General features: G+C 38.9%; 2 protein-coding genes across 2 annotated transcripts; one reads left to right on the top strand and one right to left on the bottom strand.

The window, feature by feature from the left end:
- Positions 1-17: 17 nt before the first annotated feature.
- Positions 18-13643, bottom strand: Kr-h2 (transmembrane protein 33-containing Krueppel homolog 2). Its single transcript, XM_074098770.1, has 6 exons — positions 13530-13643; positions 10052-10218; positions 8499-8683; positions 5916-5983; positions 4341-4474; positions 18-266 (listed from the first exon to the last, which is right to left on the bottom strand). The coding sequence occupies exons 2-6, from the start codon at positions 10204-10206 to the stop codon at positions 41-43; spliced, it is 768 nt and encodes a 255-aa protein (XP_073954871.1). The 5' UTR covers positions 10207-10218; positions 13530-13643; the 3' UTR covers positions 18-40.
- A 105-nt stretch (positions 13644-13748) lies between these two features.
- Positions 13749-17088, top strand: AsnRS-m (asparagine--tRNA ligase, mitochondrial). Its single transcript, XM_074098769.1, has 3 exons — positions 13749-14015; positions 14092-15105; positions 15585-17088. The coding sequence occupies exons 1-3, from the start codon at positions 13893-13895 to the stop codon at positions 15840-15842; spliced, it is 1395 nt and encodes a 464-aa protein (XP_073954870.1). The 5' UTR covers positions 13749-13892; the 3' UTR covers positions 15843-17088.
- Positions 17089-18186: the final 1098 nt, after the last annotated feature.

The following is an 18186-nucleotide window of genomic DNA, read 5'->3' as shown; positions in this document are numbered from 1 at the left end:
TGCCGCTCGCAACGTGTTGCAGCAACAGTTACATCAGTACTCACTGCGGCTGCGGCTCCGTGGGCGGCGCCATGCGGCAGACCAGCTGTATCCCGCTGGCGAGGGCCCCGCGGAGGGCGGCGGGCAGCGCGGGCCGCTCGGCCTGCCGCTCGGCGAGCACGCGCAGCTCCCGGAACGTGTTGCGCGTGTACGGGTTGCGGCGCGACGCGTAGCGCCACGTCACGAAGTAGTAGTACACGAACGGAGTCAGCAGCCCGCAGTACCCGCTAACGGAATAACAAATAGTACATTGATAACCAAGGGTGGAAAGTGACCCATTTCACCCGAGATATTTCTGGCGCTCGTACGAAGTGAGAGCGCCAATAGTTCGAGGGGAAATGGGTAATTTCACCCGAGTTAGACACTACTTTTCATTTCGACTGTGAGGAAAGTAAAATACAACAGAAAAAATGAGAATAATAATAAATTGAATTTATTTATATCCAAACTCCAACGGTTCCTTTTCGACTGGCCACTTGCCAAGTTTCCACGGCCGACTATAAAAAAAAACGAGTTGGTCACAATCAAGGAACTTATATACAAAACTGGAGGTTGAACGCTGAACGAAGAAGTTTGACCTTTATTACTTATTTATATATTCTATCTCTTTCTTTCACATTTCACGAATGACTTCCATCTCTTTCTTAACCTAACTAAAGAAAGAGAAGAGTTCGTGACGTAATAAAGATCAAATTTCTTGTTTCAAACGGATGTTCGGCGTGCAACCTCCAGTGTTGTATATAAGCTCCTTGGTCACGATGTGCATCTAGATGGCCATGCCGAAACGTGAAAAAAAGTGTCATTGACGTAACTCAATTATCTTCGACTCCGTGGCTAATCGAAAAATTAAAAAAAAAAAAATACTATCCACCCTAGAGATGAAAAAGCAATTTTATACCCGGCTACCCATGAAAATTAAACTTTCCGAACAGGAGAGATGAAAACACTCTTTACAGTACTTTTTTTTTTTTTTTAGTTCGTTCGGACAGGCCTCTTTACAGTACTTTCATTCTAGCATGGTGCGGGTGACACTTGATGCATCGTTTCTTTTTACTCAAAAAAAGTTGCTGCGGTCTAACCCCCTTATTCATAAACGACAATCAAACCTATTTTAGTTAAAATGCCGCTAAAATTCGTTTGTCCTTATCTGTCACTTCGACATTTGTATTTGTTATAAAGGCACAAAGCATTTGTTAGTTAACATAGGCTTGTTAAGTTTTATGAATAAGGGGGTAAATATATGGAAGTATATTTCAGTTGTAGCCTGAATATATCTGAAGTAAAATATTCGAACATAAAGAACTATGTTATACGAAATTAATTTAACCTATCAGATTTTTAAAATCAAATAATCTTCTATATTAATAATTTCGTCCAGGGGTACGGTAGACTCGAACGAAATGCACATCAAATTGAAGAGCGTAAAAAATTAGTCGATCCGAGTCGACAACATATATCCGCAAAATTCGGATTATGGAGAATTTCGTTAAATTCTAATGGCACTGACAAACAAACCGCAGTCGCCATCTTGGGTAGTTAATAAACGTTCCGTTTCATACTAGCTAGCTCTTAGATACGGCTCGCCCTTAACACATCGCGTGCGTCACGCCAAAAAAGTATCCATTACAAAGAACTGTGACTCATGTGACTGTGTAAAACGAAACGTCTTGCCGGAAAACTTGAATGGATCTTATCAAAACTCAAAACTATCACCAACTACCTTCAACTATAACTATCTTCAGTTGTTGACGTTTGTTCCGAGTCGACAACTTGTAGGTAGAAAATTCGGATTTAGCGAGTATTTTCAATAAAAAATGGAATAAATTACTGAGTATATATAATGGCGTTGCGAAGTAAACATGTCAAAGTCATCACATCAAAGTGGCGTGAGTGTCACGTCATCACGTGTCACAGGTTTGCATTTCGTTCTCCATTGTGACCTTTTAAGGGCCCCACACACGGTACGATTCGTCGATTTTCATCAGATCGATCGTACAGACGGATCGTACCTTATATGGGGCCCTTTAGGTCTAATTTCTTTGATTATGAGACAGACATACGTAGTCGGTCCCAAAGTTCTGTCACTGGAACATTATTTTTAAATTTAAAACATGATTTTAAGAAAATTTGATTGAATTCCATTTTTGAATGTTTGTCAATTATTTTAAAACAATAAACAGTCATTCGCTGCAATTTCTCACGATGGAGTGGACGTTGAAAGAAAACCGAATAGCTGTTTTAGCATTGCACCGCTGTGGGCACTCGCCAAGTACCATTTTCAAGTTGCTCAAAAATGTAAATATAACGCTTAGGTTTGTGTACCGTACGATTGACAGGTACAATGAAGTCTCCAGTGTTGAGGACAAGAAAAGAATTGGCCGGCCTCGCTCCGTACAAACACCAGCAGTGATCAAAGCGATCAAGGCACGCATAGCAAGAAATCCTGTCCGAAAACAGAAGTTGATGGCTTTGCAGATGGGTGTCAGTAGAAAAACCGTCAAAAAGGTTTTAAACGAAGATCTTAGTCTGCGAGCATACAAAAAATAGAGTGGGCACTTACTTAATGCCCGTCTAAAAACAATAAGGTTTAAAAGATCCCGGAAGTTGTTAAAGCGGTACGCGAAAAATCGACACCGTGATATCCTCTTTACAGACGAAAAGATTTTCGATATTGAAGAGAAGTACAATAAACATAATGATAGAGTGTACGCTAGGAGCTCTGAAGAGTATTCTCTGATCTTATTACGGGCCAACTGAGGTTCATTTTTGCGAAAAAGGGGTCAAAATCAGTGCGAAAGTGTACCAAGAGACGGTTTTGGATAAGCATGTCAAAATTATCTGCCCAACACGCTATTTTCAGGACATAATTTTGTGTTCCAGCAGGATTCTGCGCCAGCACACAAAGCCAAGACCACTCAAGCCTGGTTTGGCCGTCAAAAAATCGACTTTATAAGACACGAAGATTGGCCTTCCTCCAGTCCGAACCTTAATCCTCTGGACTTTAAAATTTGGCAGGTCTTAGAGGGGAAGATCTGTGCTAAACCCCATAAAAATTTGGAGAGCCTGAAGTCATCTTTAAGAAAAGCAGTCGCTGAAATAGACATGAAAATGGTGCGTGCTGCGATAGACGACTGGCTGCGCCGATTAAGGGCCTGTATTAAAAACAAAGGAAGTCATTTTGAATAATTTTAAGTACTTAAATTTATTTTTTTATTAAATGTACTTTAAATTGGTATATAATTTATTAAAAACTGATTGGTACTTTTGTTTTTATCATTATTTTCATTTGTGACAGAACTTTGGGACTGACTACGTAGTTATTTGGGCAAATAAGATTTAGGAGAAATATCTACTGGTGAAATACCGATACGTAGGTTAGCCGTTAAAGTGTTTGTGATAATAATTAAGGCTGGGAATATACGTCAGATTTTTCGATAAGTACAACAGTCTACACTGGCAAAAATTTTTTTCAAACATATTATTATGAGTCTACATTTTACCCGAGCGAAGCCGGGTTTTCATCTAGTAAAATTTAAAGCACAATTAAGTGCAGAGAAGAAACGTAATATGCATGTAACGTAACACCAGAGACTCGTTTAGTGATGTAACCTAATGGATCTTGAGTTATATCGGTACTTTTATTAATTGATAAGTAACGAACATTCATGTAATCTCCGTTTAGCTTTACTTAAATAACTTACTAACTAATTTGGCTCAGGGACCCAAAGAGGGTCTTGGCCTCCGAAACGAGAGCACGCCATCTGTCCCGATCGTGCGCAGCCTCTTGCCAGTCGTCGACTTAGAGACGTCGCAGATCCGCCTGGACACTGTCCTCCCAGCGGTACCTGGGTCGCCCAACCGGGCGGCGACCAGCCGCCTACTTACTTAAATGGCGCTTTACTTAAGTGGCAAATAATATCCCAACCTAGAATTTCACTAATATTCTCATCAAAATAGTGTTTTCGCCTAAATCAGGGTTACTCAAAGTGGGGTACGCGAACCCCTAGGGGTTCGCTATTCGACGGTAGGGGGTTCGCGACAAGGTTTACGTGACTCCAAAAACCACCAGGCTGCAGCTGTCACCTGCACCATGCTAGAATGAAAGCACTATAAATACGACTCATGTTCTTTATACACAGAAATCTGAACGCGAAACTCTTAAGGCTACATACGCACTATACGGCTAACCGTGCGGTTTGAGCGCGCCGTCTCTCTCGAGCGATACTTTGAAGAGCCGCACGGGCACGGCTGACCGCATAGTGCGTACGTGTCTTTAGGCAGATATTAAGGCGTATACTCACAAGAGCGCCATGACCGCGACGAGCGGGAACAGCAGTATCTCGGCGAGCGCGGCGGCCCGCAGGATGTTGCGCGACTGGAACTCCACCAGAGAGATCAGCAAACGCGCCACCCACAGGGAGTTCTGACCCAGCGTCTGCGCAACACAACCATGCAGATATAGTCAGCATCATCATATAATATCTTGGGGCAAATCACACCAATGAGGGCTATCGCGTATGAATTCGCCGCTAGAGGCGCTAGTGTAGCGTGAGGTCTCCGAAATGTCAAATCTCATCGTTTTTGGGTGAGCTACGAGGGTTTATAATTAGAATAATTTTGTGAATATTTTGCATTACCTGACATTAATTATGGCAATTATGCGTTACGGGGCAATGAATGTCTGTGTTTTGAGACAGTATAGTCTTTCGGAAACTTTTGTCCTCCCTTTTTTTCCGAACAAAACGGGACTACGCAACACTGTGGTTGCTCGATATTTTTATGGTACGGTTTTAAAGTGCATTAAATATGATTTTAATCTAAACTTTGTTTTCACGCCCGTAATAACAGACTTTGAAAGCCACACTTAAAAACTTCACGCAACAGTGGCGCCATCTAGAAAGACGAAAGCAAAAGCATGTAGTATGGGTGCTAGACAACGGATAGACATACATAATATAGATAAATATATATGCACTTAACTACAAACAAACATACATTCGTGTCCATCATACAAATATTTGCCCGTCGCGGGGATCGAACCCGCAACCGCTAGCTTCATAGTCAAGGTCACTAACAACTTAGCTACCCGGTCGTCATCAGCCGTAGGACGTCCACTGTTGGACTTAGGCCTCCCCCATAGACCTCCAGTTGCTTCGGTTGGAAGCGGCCTGCATCCATATTGAACCCGCGGCTTTAACCAGGTCATCCGTCCATCTCGTTAGTGGACGTCCTACGCTGTGTTTGCCGATCCGCAGATAAATAGTGCATAAACTGTTTCCATCGCGAAAAATCGGATCTCAATTGGAATACAACGGCACCCGAAGTGTCAATCAAATATTGTATCAACAGATCTATCTAAGGATACTCCACGCTATTAGGATAGACGAGAAAAAAAACACTTCACTTTGTCGGCATATTTGCTAAATAATACTCATGCAAAATAAAAGGCGTGGTGGTGGCTCGCGCCTCTGGGTTTTTCGAAATTCATGTGCGAAATTACATTTGACATTTACTGCACAAACCTGCGAAGCAATTTAATAGCGTGTGTGAAGTTCCCAATCCTGTGCCCAGCAGTGGGACGTATATAAGCTGGATTCATGCAAAATTACAACTTTCTAGCACTAAAATAGTCTATAAGCTAAGCCGCGGAAGGACGGACAGACAGCCATGGTGAAGCGATAATGGTTCCGTGGCAACGGTCCTGATCTACTGACTCATCAACAGCCCACTCTCGGACCTGGAAAGCTGAATTTTTGTAGAAGTTCCGTTTATGATCTGGACAAGGCATGACAACTGGTTGTGCGAAATCCCTCGGGTACGAACTGGGTGAAGTCGTGGGCTCAAGCTAGTTATCTTATATAACGAATTTAACTTACATCGAGTATGGTGAGCGAGTAGGACGCCGCGTGAAGCAGCGCGAACAGGAAGATGGGCGTCAGGATCACTGCCTACGAGTCAAGGCATTTTGCAAAGTTATATGTACCTAATAAATGAGAGAATACATACCTACTGACCTAGACACAAGCTAAAAGCTATTTTTTTTTTTCAATAAGTACCTCTTTTACCCGCTTCGCACGCGTAAATCATTAGATACAGCAGTTGAATTGAAATTCCGGGATTTTATTAAATTCTCGTGTGAATTCCCTAAAATTACATCGCGGTTTTCATTGGCGTTAAATTAAAACACTCATGCCAAATTTCATGACTCTAAGCCCAGCGGTTGTTATTTTGGGACTTTATCCCTATCCCGTGGGAGTACCAAAATAAAAAGTAGCCTATGTGTTATTCCAGATGTCCAGCTATCTACATACTTGTATGTATACCAAATTTCATGACTCTCAGCGGTTGTTATTTAGAGATATTATCCCTATCCCGTGGGAATATCGGGATAAAAAGTATCCTATGTTTTAATACTATAACTAAAATTCATCCAAATCCGTCCAGCCGTTTCAGCGTGAAGAAGTAACAAACATACTCACTCACTCACTCACAAACTTTCACATTTATAATATTAGTAGGATAGGATATTCGTTATCCCAATCAGTGGCGTAGCGTGGGTATTATCCGCCCGGGGCGGAAGAAAATCTTGCCGCCCTCTTATTTAGGGCACTAATTGTAATCGGTCCGAATCGTAGATGCTACTTTTTTTTGTTATGGAATTATCATCATCATCCCAGCCTGTACCTACACGTCCCACGGCTGGGCACAGTCCTTCTCTCAGAATGAGAACACTTGGGCCGTAGTTCCCACGCGCGCCCAGTGCGGATGGGAAACTTCACTCACACATACCATTAAAGTTTTATGCAATTTTGTCCCCCCCCCCCCCCCGCTCCAGACACGCTACGCCACTGATCCCAATATTCCTTTTCTTTCTTCATATTTACAAGAATTCGTCGTAATAAGCAAATATTTTTGATGCTTTTGTTCTGCGGTTATTTAGGACACGATTAACGGTGTGTGTTACCTAACTGCAACACATTTATAGCAATATTTAGGAATCGGCCACTAAAATGCAAGTCACTTTAATTTTATTTCATCTGCAATCGCACATTCCATAGGGTAGATACTTTCAATTGACCTAAAATTATGATTATTGTGGAGATCATACTGAAAAAAAAAAAAAAAGTTTACGATAAAAACCGGTTTTGCTTCCAACGTCAGTTTAGAGGCCTTGAGTGGTGCAGCACGTGGCTCAACTAACATTTTTTTATGAGTATTACGGTTAATTGGCAGTAGTCGGTAGCCTCGTACAGGTCAATGACCAGGTTTGGGCAAATGGCTGAGTGTTTATTTTATAGGCCTTTCGATAACTTTCTTGACTCATTTCATTATTTTTACTATTCATGGATTTTTCATTTTTTTTTTACTTTTTTTTAACATGTTTCCGGATATCTAGTTAAACGTATCGAATGAAGTGAATCTTATAATATTTCTATAGAGATGAACAAAGCATTCTTGTCCATGGAAAAACATACAAATTGAAAATTTCGTTACGTATATTTTACGAAACCCTCAGCGCGCGATTCCGTCTCGGACATCGGGCAGGCTTAACTTTTAAAAATTTAATTACAAGATGTGTGCATGTAACCGAGTCGCTTCGCTAATCGATGATATATATGTATACCTAGTGCCATCCACGAAGACGCGTGATTTTGTCAAAATTAGACATTAATGACATTGTAATAAGAACCACGGCACGCGTCATCGTGAATTACTCTACCTATAGATACTTAACAAATGACCCTGAACTCTTCAAGGCGCCATCTTTAATTGATATTTCCATAAATATTTATTAGTACAAGCAGCTAGTGAAGGTTGATTTGACGTTGGACACTTATTAGAATTCAGAGTTGGAAGTTCCATTTTTTTCGAGTTATCATACTTATCTAGATTTTTTTTACAAATAAGATGTCTAAACCATGGGCAAAAATGCTTTTTTTTTATTAACGTAGCTACACGGCGATTATACTGAGCGAAGTCCGCACGACCGGTCAGTTGTCGATTGTTGACATGTGAGAGAAGGACGGAGAATATATCGCACTTCCCTTTGCAGTTTACGATCAGTGGTTATAGTAAATGAGTTTATACAATGTCAAGTAACAATTACATGTCAGGCAACTCACGGCCTCAAAAAAATGAATATCTTCGAGCAGTCATTTTATTACGCTGTAGTCGCGCATTGCGTAAATAATAATTGTTCTCGGGTCTTGGATTTATCTATATAAGTATGTTTATCCGTTACCTAGTATCTATAGTACAAGTTTTGCTTAGTTTGGGACTAGGTCAATTGGTGTCAAGTGTCCCATGAGATTTATTATTATTATTTATTATTGTATCAATTTCACAAGAAATCCGGTAAAAGTGTTGAGTGAGAATAATGACGGCGGTTCAAACACCAATTTGTTCATCGCAGGCCTACTTATAGGATGCGTTTTGAATATTGATTTTGAAAAGGATACACAGGTTGGGCGCGACGTTCATGAAGATGAGCGAGTAGAAGAGATAATGCGCGGAGTCTTCGAGGAAGAAGCGCGCCACGAACTCCCGCGACAGCGCGATCTCCCGCGCCGGCACCCGCTGGTGCAGCCGCAGCGCCGACACGGCCGCGTTGCCCAACAGAGCCTTGTAGAACGCAGACACCGGGCTACGACAGTAACACAACACGACACGTTATTATTTTCTACGATTACGAAGTCTTTCAAATTCACAAAATTTCGAAAATTTTCGAATTCAAATTTTATTGCATTTCACGTTGTAGGCACATAGTTATTAAGATTAGGTCAATATAGAGTCAAATGTGAACCCTGTAAGGCACAGTAATGGCACAGCAATCACTACATGTGTAATTTTATGAATAACTAGCAGTTACCCGCGACTCCGTCCGCTTAGAATTCGGTTATCGCTATCCCGCGGGAGCTATGCAAATTTCCGGGATAAAAGCTATCCTATATCCTTCCCCGGGACTCAAACTATCTGTATACCGAATTTCATCTAAATCGGTTCAACGGTTTAGATGTAATAAAGTAACATACAAAGAAACATACAAACAAACAAACAGACTTATAGATTTCGCATTTATAATATTAACTGGGATCCAACCCACTAATCCATCGTAATCGTTAAGATTCCCGTTGAAATTCTCAAAAAAAAACCGTGCTAAATTTGATGACTATACACAGCGGATGAGATTTCGAGACTATATCCCTATCCTGTGGGAATATCAGGATAAAAAGTAGCCTATATGTTATTCCAGACTTTCTGCTATCTACATACCAAATTTCATCCAAATTTGTCCAGCCGTTTAGCGTTAAAGAGTAACAAACATTCACAACACACACACACACTCATGCTACTTTCGCATTTATAATACATAATACATATTTTCTCAAAAATGTCCGTAAATGTTGACATTATTCTTTACATATCAGAAGGTGAAGTGCATAGTATATGGTCAGCGAAAAATTAAAAAGTTAAAAAGATTGCAGGCGCGCTAATTCATTATTGTCGAGCTAGCGCGCCTGCAATCTTTTTAACTTTTTAATTTTTCGCTGACCATAAAGTCACATTTTTTTTAAAGTTAAAAAGGCCATGGAAATGTTGGCACAACTCATATACAGCCAAGTCTAATGGCCGGTATCAGATATTTTGTTGGAACTCCGGACTTTTTCTATTGGGTCTTAAATAGCTTGTGGTGTTTTCAGTGGAAAAATACACCTGCAGTTTATTTTTAATGAAAAAAGGCGGGAAAGCATAAGAAAAATATTGGAATAAAATTAAATTTTATAATATATTTTGAGAAAAAGTTTATTCCATTTCAGAATTATTCACCATTTTTGAGAAAAGCTTTATATTAGTCTCGGCTGGAGTAGCAATTGCTGGCTTCGAATTAGTTAACTCGTACTCAGCCAGCAATTGCCTACTTCCAGGCCACGACAATAATCTACTATTAGTTACTAGGATGCCTGGAAAAAGGTTAACTAGTGGGGTGCTGAGCCTGCAATGAGGTACTGACTTGTTGAAGATGGGCAGCACGTATCCGATGGTGCAGAGCACGGTCAGCAGCCGGATGGCCCACAGCGCCACGTCCACCTTGTTGGCGGACACGTGCGCCTTCAACGCCGGGAGACCCTTCGGCGGGCCCGAGTCGCCGCTCTGACCCTCGGACATTGTTCGCTGCAGCTGCGGGACGTGGATTGTATATCAGATCATCATCGGATATAGACCCCCATAGACCAGTTGCTTTAGTTGGAAGCGGCCTGCATCCACCGTGGACCCGCGGCTTTAGGGCCTACGCTAGCTGACGTGGCATGCACGTAACGCCGAGGCCGCACTAAGGCTCAACCGCCGCGGGTTTTAACCGCGTGACTTTATTATACAAGTAATCTTAAAGCCGCCAGTGCGGCTGCTTGCATTAGTTTACTTGATTCACAAAGTCACGCGGCTAAAAACCGCGGCGGTTTCACCGTCGGGCGGCCACGGCCTAAGACCCGGTCCAGACGGAGCGTTTTGCGCACAAGTCGCGCGACGGCACACGCGCGTAGACACTATGGAATCGCGCGAGAGCACTGGACGGGGTGTACGTGTCTCTAGTACCTTGGGAACGCGCGAGTGCCCTTGCTTGCGCGCAAAACGCTCCGTCTAGACCGGGTCTGAAGTTAGCGATCGCATTCACCATCTCGTTCTACCCTCGTCTTATACCGTGACAGAAAATTGTGGTGAAAACGGGTCTCCTTCGTAATCCATAATATCGTTTGTCCTAAACTCAAATGCCATAACACTTGCGATAATAATCTTATGTCCTAATAATCATAAGCCATAATATCACATGTCCTAATATCTACTCTAAATCCCTAATATGTTTTATACTAATATAGTAAGACATAAAACTAACGAGTAGTAATATTAAATGCCATAACAGACCACTTGTTGGCAAACAGCCACATGCAAGCTAGAAAAGTAGATTAGGTTAGAACTGAGACCCCAACAGTGACAAACCGGTACCAGAAAAGTACCTAAGTTAGGATAGGTTAGAACTGCGACACCTACAGAAACGAACCGCATCCAGAAAAGTAGGTTATGTTAGGTTAGAACTGCGACTCCTACAAAAACAAACAGCAGCGTGAAAAGTATGCTAGCTTAGGTGAGAATTGCGACCCCAACAGAAACAAACCGCAGCTAGAAAAGTAGGTTAGATTAGAATTGCGACTCAATATTAACAAAAAATATAATGTCATTGACATTATCGCAAACAGTCATGTCATTTACATTAGGACAATTTTCTTTGAGATTATTTATCTATTTTGAATATTTAGGGATAATCTGGCGTAAGACGGCATATGAACATATGAGTTACCACTACAGATACTTTATATTGTGTGGTGGCCACAAGTTGTTGCCACCAGTGCCCTTCTAATTGGTTGACAGACAATACAACTTGTATCAGCTGACCATTAAATTTTTAATATTTAAACCACAAAAACCTATTTGTAAAGGCAAAATGACTTCTGTTAAACATTTTGCAAAAGAATCACAAACAAATTGTCTTCATAATGTACTACATTCAGTTAAACTGATTAAAACAAAAGTGGTGTCTGTAAATTCACTAAATCACTAACATAACTCACTAATTCTCCATAAAACTGTAACTAAGTTAAAGTAACTGTGGTTACAGCCTGTGGATGTTAATTGCTTTGCATATTAATTAATAACTGTAGTATATTGCTTACAGTATATTCTTCTAGTTGTTGCATTTAGCAAAAATACCTCATGGGAACTTGTACTAATCATAATAATAAGACTTTTTTTAATTGATGTGCTTGATAAAATTTAATTATATATGATGTTCCATAGTTCACTTGACATAATTTTAATGTCATGTCATGACTGAATTGATTATCATGAATAATATTTAAGTTTGTGAACAATCACTAGACTGGAGACTAGAATGCAAAACAAACTCAATACAAGCTTAACTAATAAATAAAATGAAAAGATTTGTACCTCATTTTTACAAACATGAACCTTTTTCATTACAAAAATATAAAATGTAAATTATATAATATTTTATGTCATGACACATGGATTTCTGACATCATTGTCACAAAGTACCTACTAAACTTGCTTGACATTTGAATGGAATTAATTAACTGAACTTAATATTGTAATAAAAACAATTTAAGTTTGATAATGGTTATCTGGAAAAGATTGCTTTTAAGCAATAAGACATAGGTATACAGGCCTGCCATGCATTTTGTTATTATTTTTATTTAAGTATGTATTTATCTATGTAAGTACCAAACACTTCTAATGCTTTATTTACAGAATAAAAAAAAATACTATCTAACATCTATAACTATATATAAACTAAAATGTTACAAAATAAAAACATATGCATTTTGTGTTTTTATTAAAGAATATTTTTATATGTATATTGTATTGTAAAGTTTTTCAGTAAAGTTTTGATTTCTCAGTTTAGAAGAATAGTGAAGACACCAGACTTACTAAGGTCTCTAGAAATGTGGCATTTAAATATAGTAGTAGCAACAGCTACAAATTTTTGTATTTGTCATTTGACAAGTATTGAAAAACCCTATTTGTTCTCTATGAAAGTACATGTGATTGAAATGGAATATAGGTATTTCACCATTCAATGAGGGAATGCTGCCAGCCTTTTGGGCACCATGCCACGGGGGCCTTTTTTAAATTTAATTTAGTTAGTATTAAGTTTTTAAGTTTTCTTAATATGTGTATTTTTAGTCTTGTTTAATAATTAAATATATATTTGTTTTCATTACTAACATCCATTAGCTGTCAAATAAGTGTAAGAAATGAGTGATCAATTATTTGTATAAGTGAAGTAAAGTATTATTTCCCGTGTGAGCAGATGAAAGTTTACTTTTCATTTCACTTTCTATTTACAACTGGGTCAGAGACTGGTGAAAAGTATTCCATTAAAATATAGTTCAAACTTACACCTCTATGTGATATTGGCGTGTGTATGAAATGGATAATAACTACAGAAAAGTGTGATAAAACAGTCACAGTTATCTATAGATTAGACAAGTACAAAGTACTGATAAGAGGTCAAGCATGCTAGACTTCCAGCCAGTCAGAAAATTACGATCAATTTAGCTGATTTGGTCTATTAACATAATGAAAAACTAATATTGGCTATAACTCAAATTGAAGAAGTGTTAATAATTAATAGGTATTGATGAGTTTCCATAGGTAATGTAGTACAGTGGGTCACGAAAGTAATTTGAAAAGACGGAAACTCGACTTTAAAACACGCTATAACCTTCAAATAGAACCAAATGACGACATCGAATGCCACCAAACGACATCCAAGGACTTATTTAAACAGGAAAACTGGTTTCCACGTACAATTATTAACAATTAAGATGTAACTTGCGATTTTTAAGTTATCACTGGGAAATTATCAGATCAACCAGGCATATACAAAAAAAATACTAATACTGATTATTACTCACGTGAAATATAAAATTGGTAATAAATTAACAACAAATAATGCCTAAATAATTTTTAACGCACAATTATTTTCACAACGCTACGGAATTGAACATGATTTGCCAAATGACATGACAGACAGTTTCACAGATAAAAAAAGATATACGTGACGTTGCACTGACACTACTGACAGGCTAGAGCTGTACTAGTAACCGTGGCGTGGAAATATTTACGGTTATTAAGGCTAGATCTTCGAGACGTTTTGTCTTGTCGTGTATAAAACTTTTAAGTATTGAACCAATATTTTGACAATGACACTGACATTGACAAAGTAAATACATGGAGCTCGAGCTAAGTTTATTTTGATAAGTTAATTATAACAGAAAATGTGGACTAAGAATTTACTTAAATTCAGAGATTACTTTAGAATTTCACACATTCGTAAAAATTACAGCGCAATAGCTGCCGTTTTAGAGAAGGCTAATGTCGGTGAATCCACCGAAATTAAGGTTATGATCAAGATCAACTTTTGAATAACTATTTAATTCTAGCTTTATTGCTAATTTTATATCTAAATATTTCCAGGGTTGGGTGAAAAACCTCCGCGTTCAGAAAGAGCTTATATTTGCAGACGTGAGCGATGGCTCCAGCGCGAAAAGACTTCAAATCGTTATTCCGAAAAATTTAAAGACTGAAGCTCTTTCTTACGGCAGCTCAGTGCATGTCGTTGGGAAACTGTCACGCAGCCCGCGCGGCCAGCTCGAGCTCACCGCCGACAGTGTCAAAGTGCTCGGAGAATGCGTAGTTACTGATGGATACCCATTCAACCCTCGCACAACTCACCCACCTGAGTACATAAGGCACTACTTGCACTTACGCGCTCGCACTAACTATATATCATCCATATTGAGGGTTAGGCACTCTGTCACGAGGCACATACATGATTTTTACGCAGCTAAGAATTATATCCACATCCACACGCCCATGTTAACATCAAATGACTGTGAAGGGGCTGGAGAGGTGTTCAAAGTGCAGCCAGACTGTGAGGCGACAGTCAAAGCGATGATGCAGGAAGGCCGAGACAGAGACACAGCTTATTTTGGCACTAAAACATTCCTGACTGTCTCTGGCCAGTTGCATTTAGAAGCTATCTGCAGAGGAATGGGAAATGTCTACACTCTAGGACCCACATTCAGAGCAGAAAACTCTAGATCGAGATTACATTTATCTGAATTTTATATGCTTGAAGGAGAGCTAGCATTCTGTGATAACATCAAAGATCTACAAAGTCATATAGAGGAGTTATTAAAATATGTTTTTGTACAGACAAGAAACACAAATGAAGCTGATTTGTTTACTTTAGATAAAGAAAATATTAAAGCACCTTCATGGTTAGACAAAAAGTTTGTAACATTGAGTTACGAGGAAGCTAGAAGCTTTCTAGATAAAAAAGGAATGAATGTAACGGATGAGGGGATCAATAAAGAACAGGAATTAGCCCTGGTGGAGTACTGTGATGGGGTGCCTGTGTTTGTAGTGCAGTGGCCCAAACAGCTCAAGTCATTTTACATGAAGGAATGTGAAGATGAACCTAATAAGGTAACTGTTGAAAGTAGACATAAGTTTAACCCTTATTTTTTTACTTTAGCTGATGTTAAATAGGTAAGGATGAATATAAACCAGATCAAACTCAAATTTATTAAAACTTACAGATTTAACAAACATATTGCATGAATGTTTAATTACAATATGTAATTTAACTCTGTTTACTGATAATTCCAAGATAGCTATTGTAAAAGAAAAAAAATTCTCTTTACCAATTTTCATTTAACTGTAAAATTTAGTTTTTATTAGCTGAAACTCAAAGTAAATAAATACTCAATTGAGTTGGCAACAATTGACATCACAGTTCAGTATTACCATAGAAAATTTGTGGGGGAATTCATATTTTGGCAATGTCAAATAGCCTATGTTAATGTGGGTAGACACTTTTTTTTTCTGTTAAAGCCATTATCAGCGACGAATCATACTTTTAAAGTCACATTTAAAGTCACATTTATCACTACTAAATTTCACAGGTCGATGCACTGGATCTGCTAACATCAATAACGGGAGAGTTAGTAGGAGGAAGCCTCAGAGAAGATAGCTATGAGAAGCTTAAAGCCAAGCTCCCCTCTGACAGCTTGGACTGGTATCTGGAGTTGAGGAAATTCGGGAACATCCCTACGGGGGGCTACGGGCTGGGCCTGGAGCGGCTCCTACAAGTGATGTGCGGAATCAGCAATATTAAGGACACCTTGCCTTTTCCAAGGTGGCCGCATAACTGTAGCTTGTAAATAGATTATAAAATACACTCGGATATTTCGTCCATGTACTTTCTCAACCTCATATCTGGCCACATTAAATTGCTTTATTATCTTTATGTTAAGGGGCTGTTCCACCATCCATTGATTAGTGTTAACTGACGGTTATTTCGTCTATTCGAACAAAACAAATAGAGACGGCATCACATTTAACCGTCAGTTAACACTAATCAAAGGATGGTGAAACAGCCCCTAAGTGTGATAGAGTGTTGATTAGTTTGATACAGTTCGGGTAGATATGGTTGGGAAAGTAAATGGACAATTTGACACCATTAATGAATGAGGATTGCTGTGACAGGCTAGTTGGTGCAAGTATTCTAAAGCCATGTTTAGACCTGCGAGAAAAATCATGCAAGTTACATTACATTGCGAGGGCGTAAAGCGAATGAGTTTGAAGTGGCCAGTCTAGCGCCACAATGTAATGCAACTTGCCCGATTTTTCTCGCAGGTCTAAACTGCGCTTAAGGTCTGTTTGACGATGAGGGTTTTTCGACAGGCAAAATATCGCTAGATGGCGTTAGTTTTGTGAGGCCCGTTTCCCAAGTAGCACAATGGGTTGTATAATAGCCGGATAACAGATTCATTTTAAATAGACGACCAGATGGCCTAGTGGTTAGAGAACCTGACTACGAAGCTTGAGGTCCCGGGTTCGATTCCCGTGTCGGGACAGATATTTGTATGAAAATTGTATGTTTGTTCTCAGGTCTTGGGTGTTTACTATGTATTTAAGTATGTATCTATCTAAATAATTTTATTTTTTAGCCGTTGCTTAGTACCCATAAAACAAGCTTTGCTAAGCTTACTTTAGGACTAGGTCAATTGGTGTGAATTGTCCCGTGATATTTATTTATTTATTTACACTTAAAGCTGAATAAAATACATAGCTGCTCAAGAGCTGTGTAGCAGCAATTTAACAATGTTATAAAGGGTAACAACAGTAATAGGCACTGAATATCGACTGACAAAGAGATCACAAGCTACCCTTTAGTCAGAAAATCACATGTATGCTCTAATACATATTTTAAGCCGGAAAAGGCTGCTTGCGGTCTGTGTAACAGTGAAAATATTTGAAGTTATAGCAAGAACAATTTATATTATGTCAATGAGGGTTGTGGCTCTTAAGCGATAAGGCCGCCTATTGCTCACCTTGTAATTTTAATAATTTGTTTTCTGTATCGCTTACTATGTCTGGTGTACAATAAAGAGTCTTTGTATTGTATTGTATTGTTTTCATAGAGGCGAAATACCGCTAGATGGCGATAGTATCGTGAGTTCCGTTTGACGTTTGCTCGTGATTGGTTAAAAAGCTAAATGAGAGAATCGCAAGCCAACGTCAAATGTCAAATGTCACGATACTAACGCCATCTAGGGATATTTCGCCTCTGTGAAAACCCTCATTGACATTCGCGTCGCGCTCGTGATTGGTTAAATAAGTAAATGAGCCAATCGCAAGCAAACGTCAAACGGACCTCACTAGTTCTCCTGTCGAAAAACCCTCATTTTGACATTTATCTCATATTTGGGAATTGGTTTATTTTATAACTAAATGAGCCAATCGCAAGTAAAACTAACGTCAAACGGACCTCACGATATGAACGCCATCTAGCGATATTCCGTCTGTCAGAAAACCCTCATTTTAAAAGGACAAAATGTTCTTTAGAGCTGTGTCTTGGAATAATTTGTTTCAAAATCCACATTATGTAGTAAATTAAGAGATAAAATAAAGGTAATTTAAACTAACGGATATTATGTTTATTATTTATGTTGTTTTATTAGAGAAGAATTAATCCACGCTGTGACTCGCTTCGCTACGCACCCTATGAATGAGCATGTTGCCTTTATCCTTTTGGATATAGTCAGGGGGAGTTAGAAATTATGATTTGTTACTTTTTTTGGGTTACTCGGCATTGCAATATCATCGCCAAAAGGAATAATCTTAGTTTTTATATAATAATAATTCAATAAGAAATATTACTTTCAATTAAAAATTACGTTGTCTCTAGCGACTTGCCAGTGTAGCGACTCCTAGCGTCATCTAATGAGCAAACATAGAAACTCCAAATCCTACAACGCGATATCGGAAATTCAGAATTTCTCAACCAACCAACTCGGACATTACACCGTATTAGTGTATAAGTATTATATTTAATGTATTTGTTTATTTATATAATTTAAATAATAAATAATTATAAACGTTGTTGGGTGGTGATCTCTTACCATCAGGAGACCCACTTGCTCGTTTGCCATCCAGTCGAATAAAAAAAAAACTATTCGTTTCAGTATAAACTTTTGAAAACTCACTAAACCTATTTTTATA

The sequence above is a fragment of the Choristoneura fumiferana genome, chromosome 15, assembly GCF_025370935.1.
Source record: "Choristoneura fumiferana chromosome 15, NRCan_CFum_1, whole genome shotgun sequence".
Taxonomy (NCBI): Eukaryota; Metazoa; Arthropoda; class Insecta; order Lepidoptera; family Tortricidae; genus Choristoneura; species Choristoneura fumiferana.
This window is presented reverse-complemented; position numbering and strand designations above follow the sequence as displayed.

What these genes read in the sequence shown, in the direction of transcription:
- Kr-h2 (XM_074098770.1), bottom strand. Translation starts at nt 10,206, where the DNA reads ATGTCCGAGGGTCAGAGCGGCGACTCGGGCCCGCCGAAGGGTCTCCCG. An exon ending in ACTCGCTCACCATACTCGAT is followed by an intron (nt 4,475 to 5,915) that starts GTAAGTTAAATT and finishes TGTGTTGCGCAG; the next exon opens with ACGCTGGGTCAGAACTCCCT. An exon ending in GTCGCGGTCATGGCGCTCTT is followed by an intron (nt 267 to 4,340) that starts GTGAGTATACGC and finishes TTATTCCGTTAG; the next exon opens with CGGGTACTGCGGGCTGCTGA.
- AsnRS-m (XM_074098769.1), top strand. Translation starts at nt 13,893, where the DNA reads ATGTGGACTAAGAATTTACTTAAATTCAGAGATTACTTTAGAATTTCA. An exon ending in GTGAATCCACCGAAATTAAG is followed by an intron (nt 14,016 to 14,091) that starts GTTATGATCAAG and finishes AAATATTTCCAG; the next exon opens with GGTTGGGTGAAAAACCTCCG. An exon ending in GTGAAGATGAACCTAATAAG is followed by an intron (nt 15,106 to 15,584) that starts GTAACTGTTGAA and finishes TAAATTTCACAG; the next exon opens with GTCGATGCACTGGATCTGCT.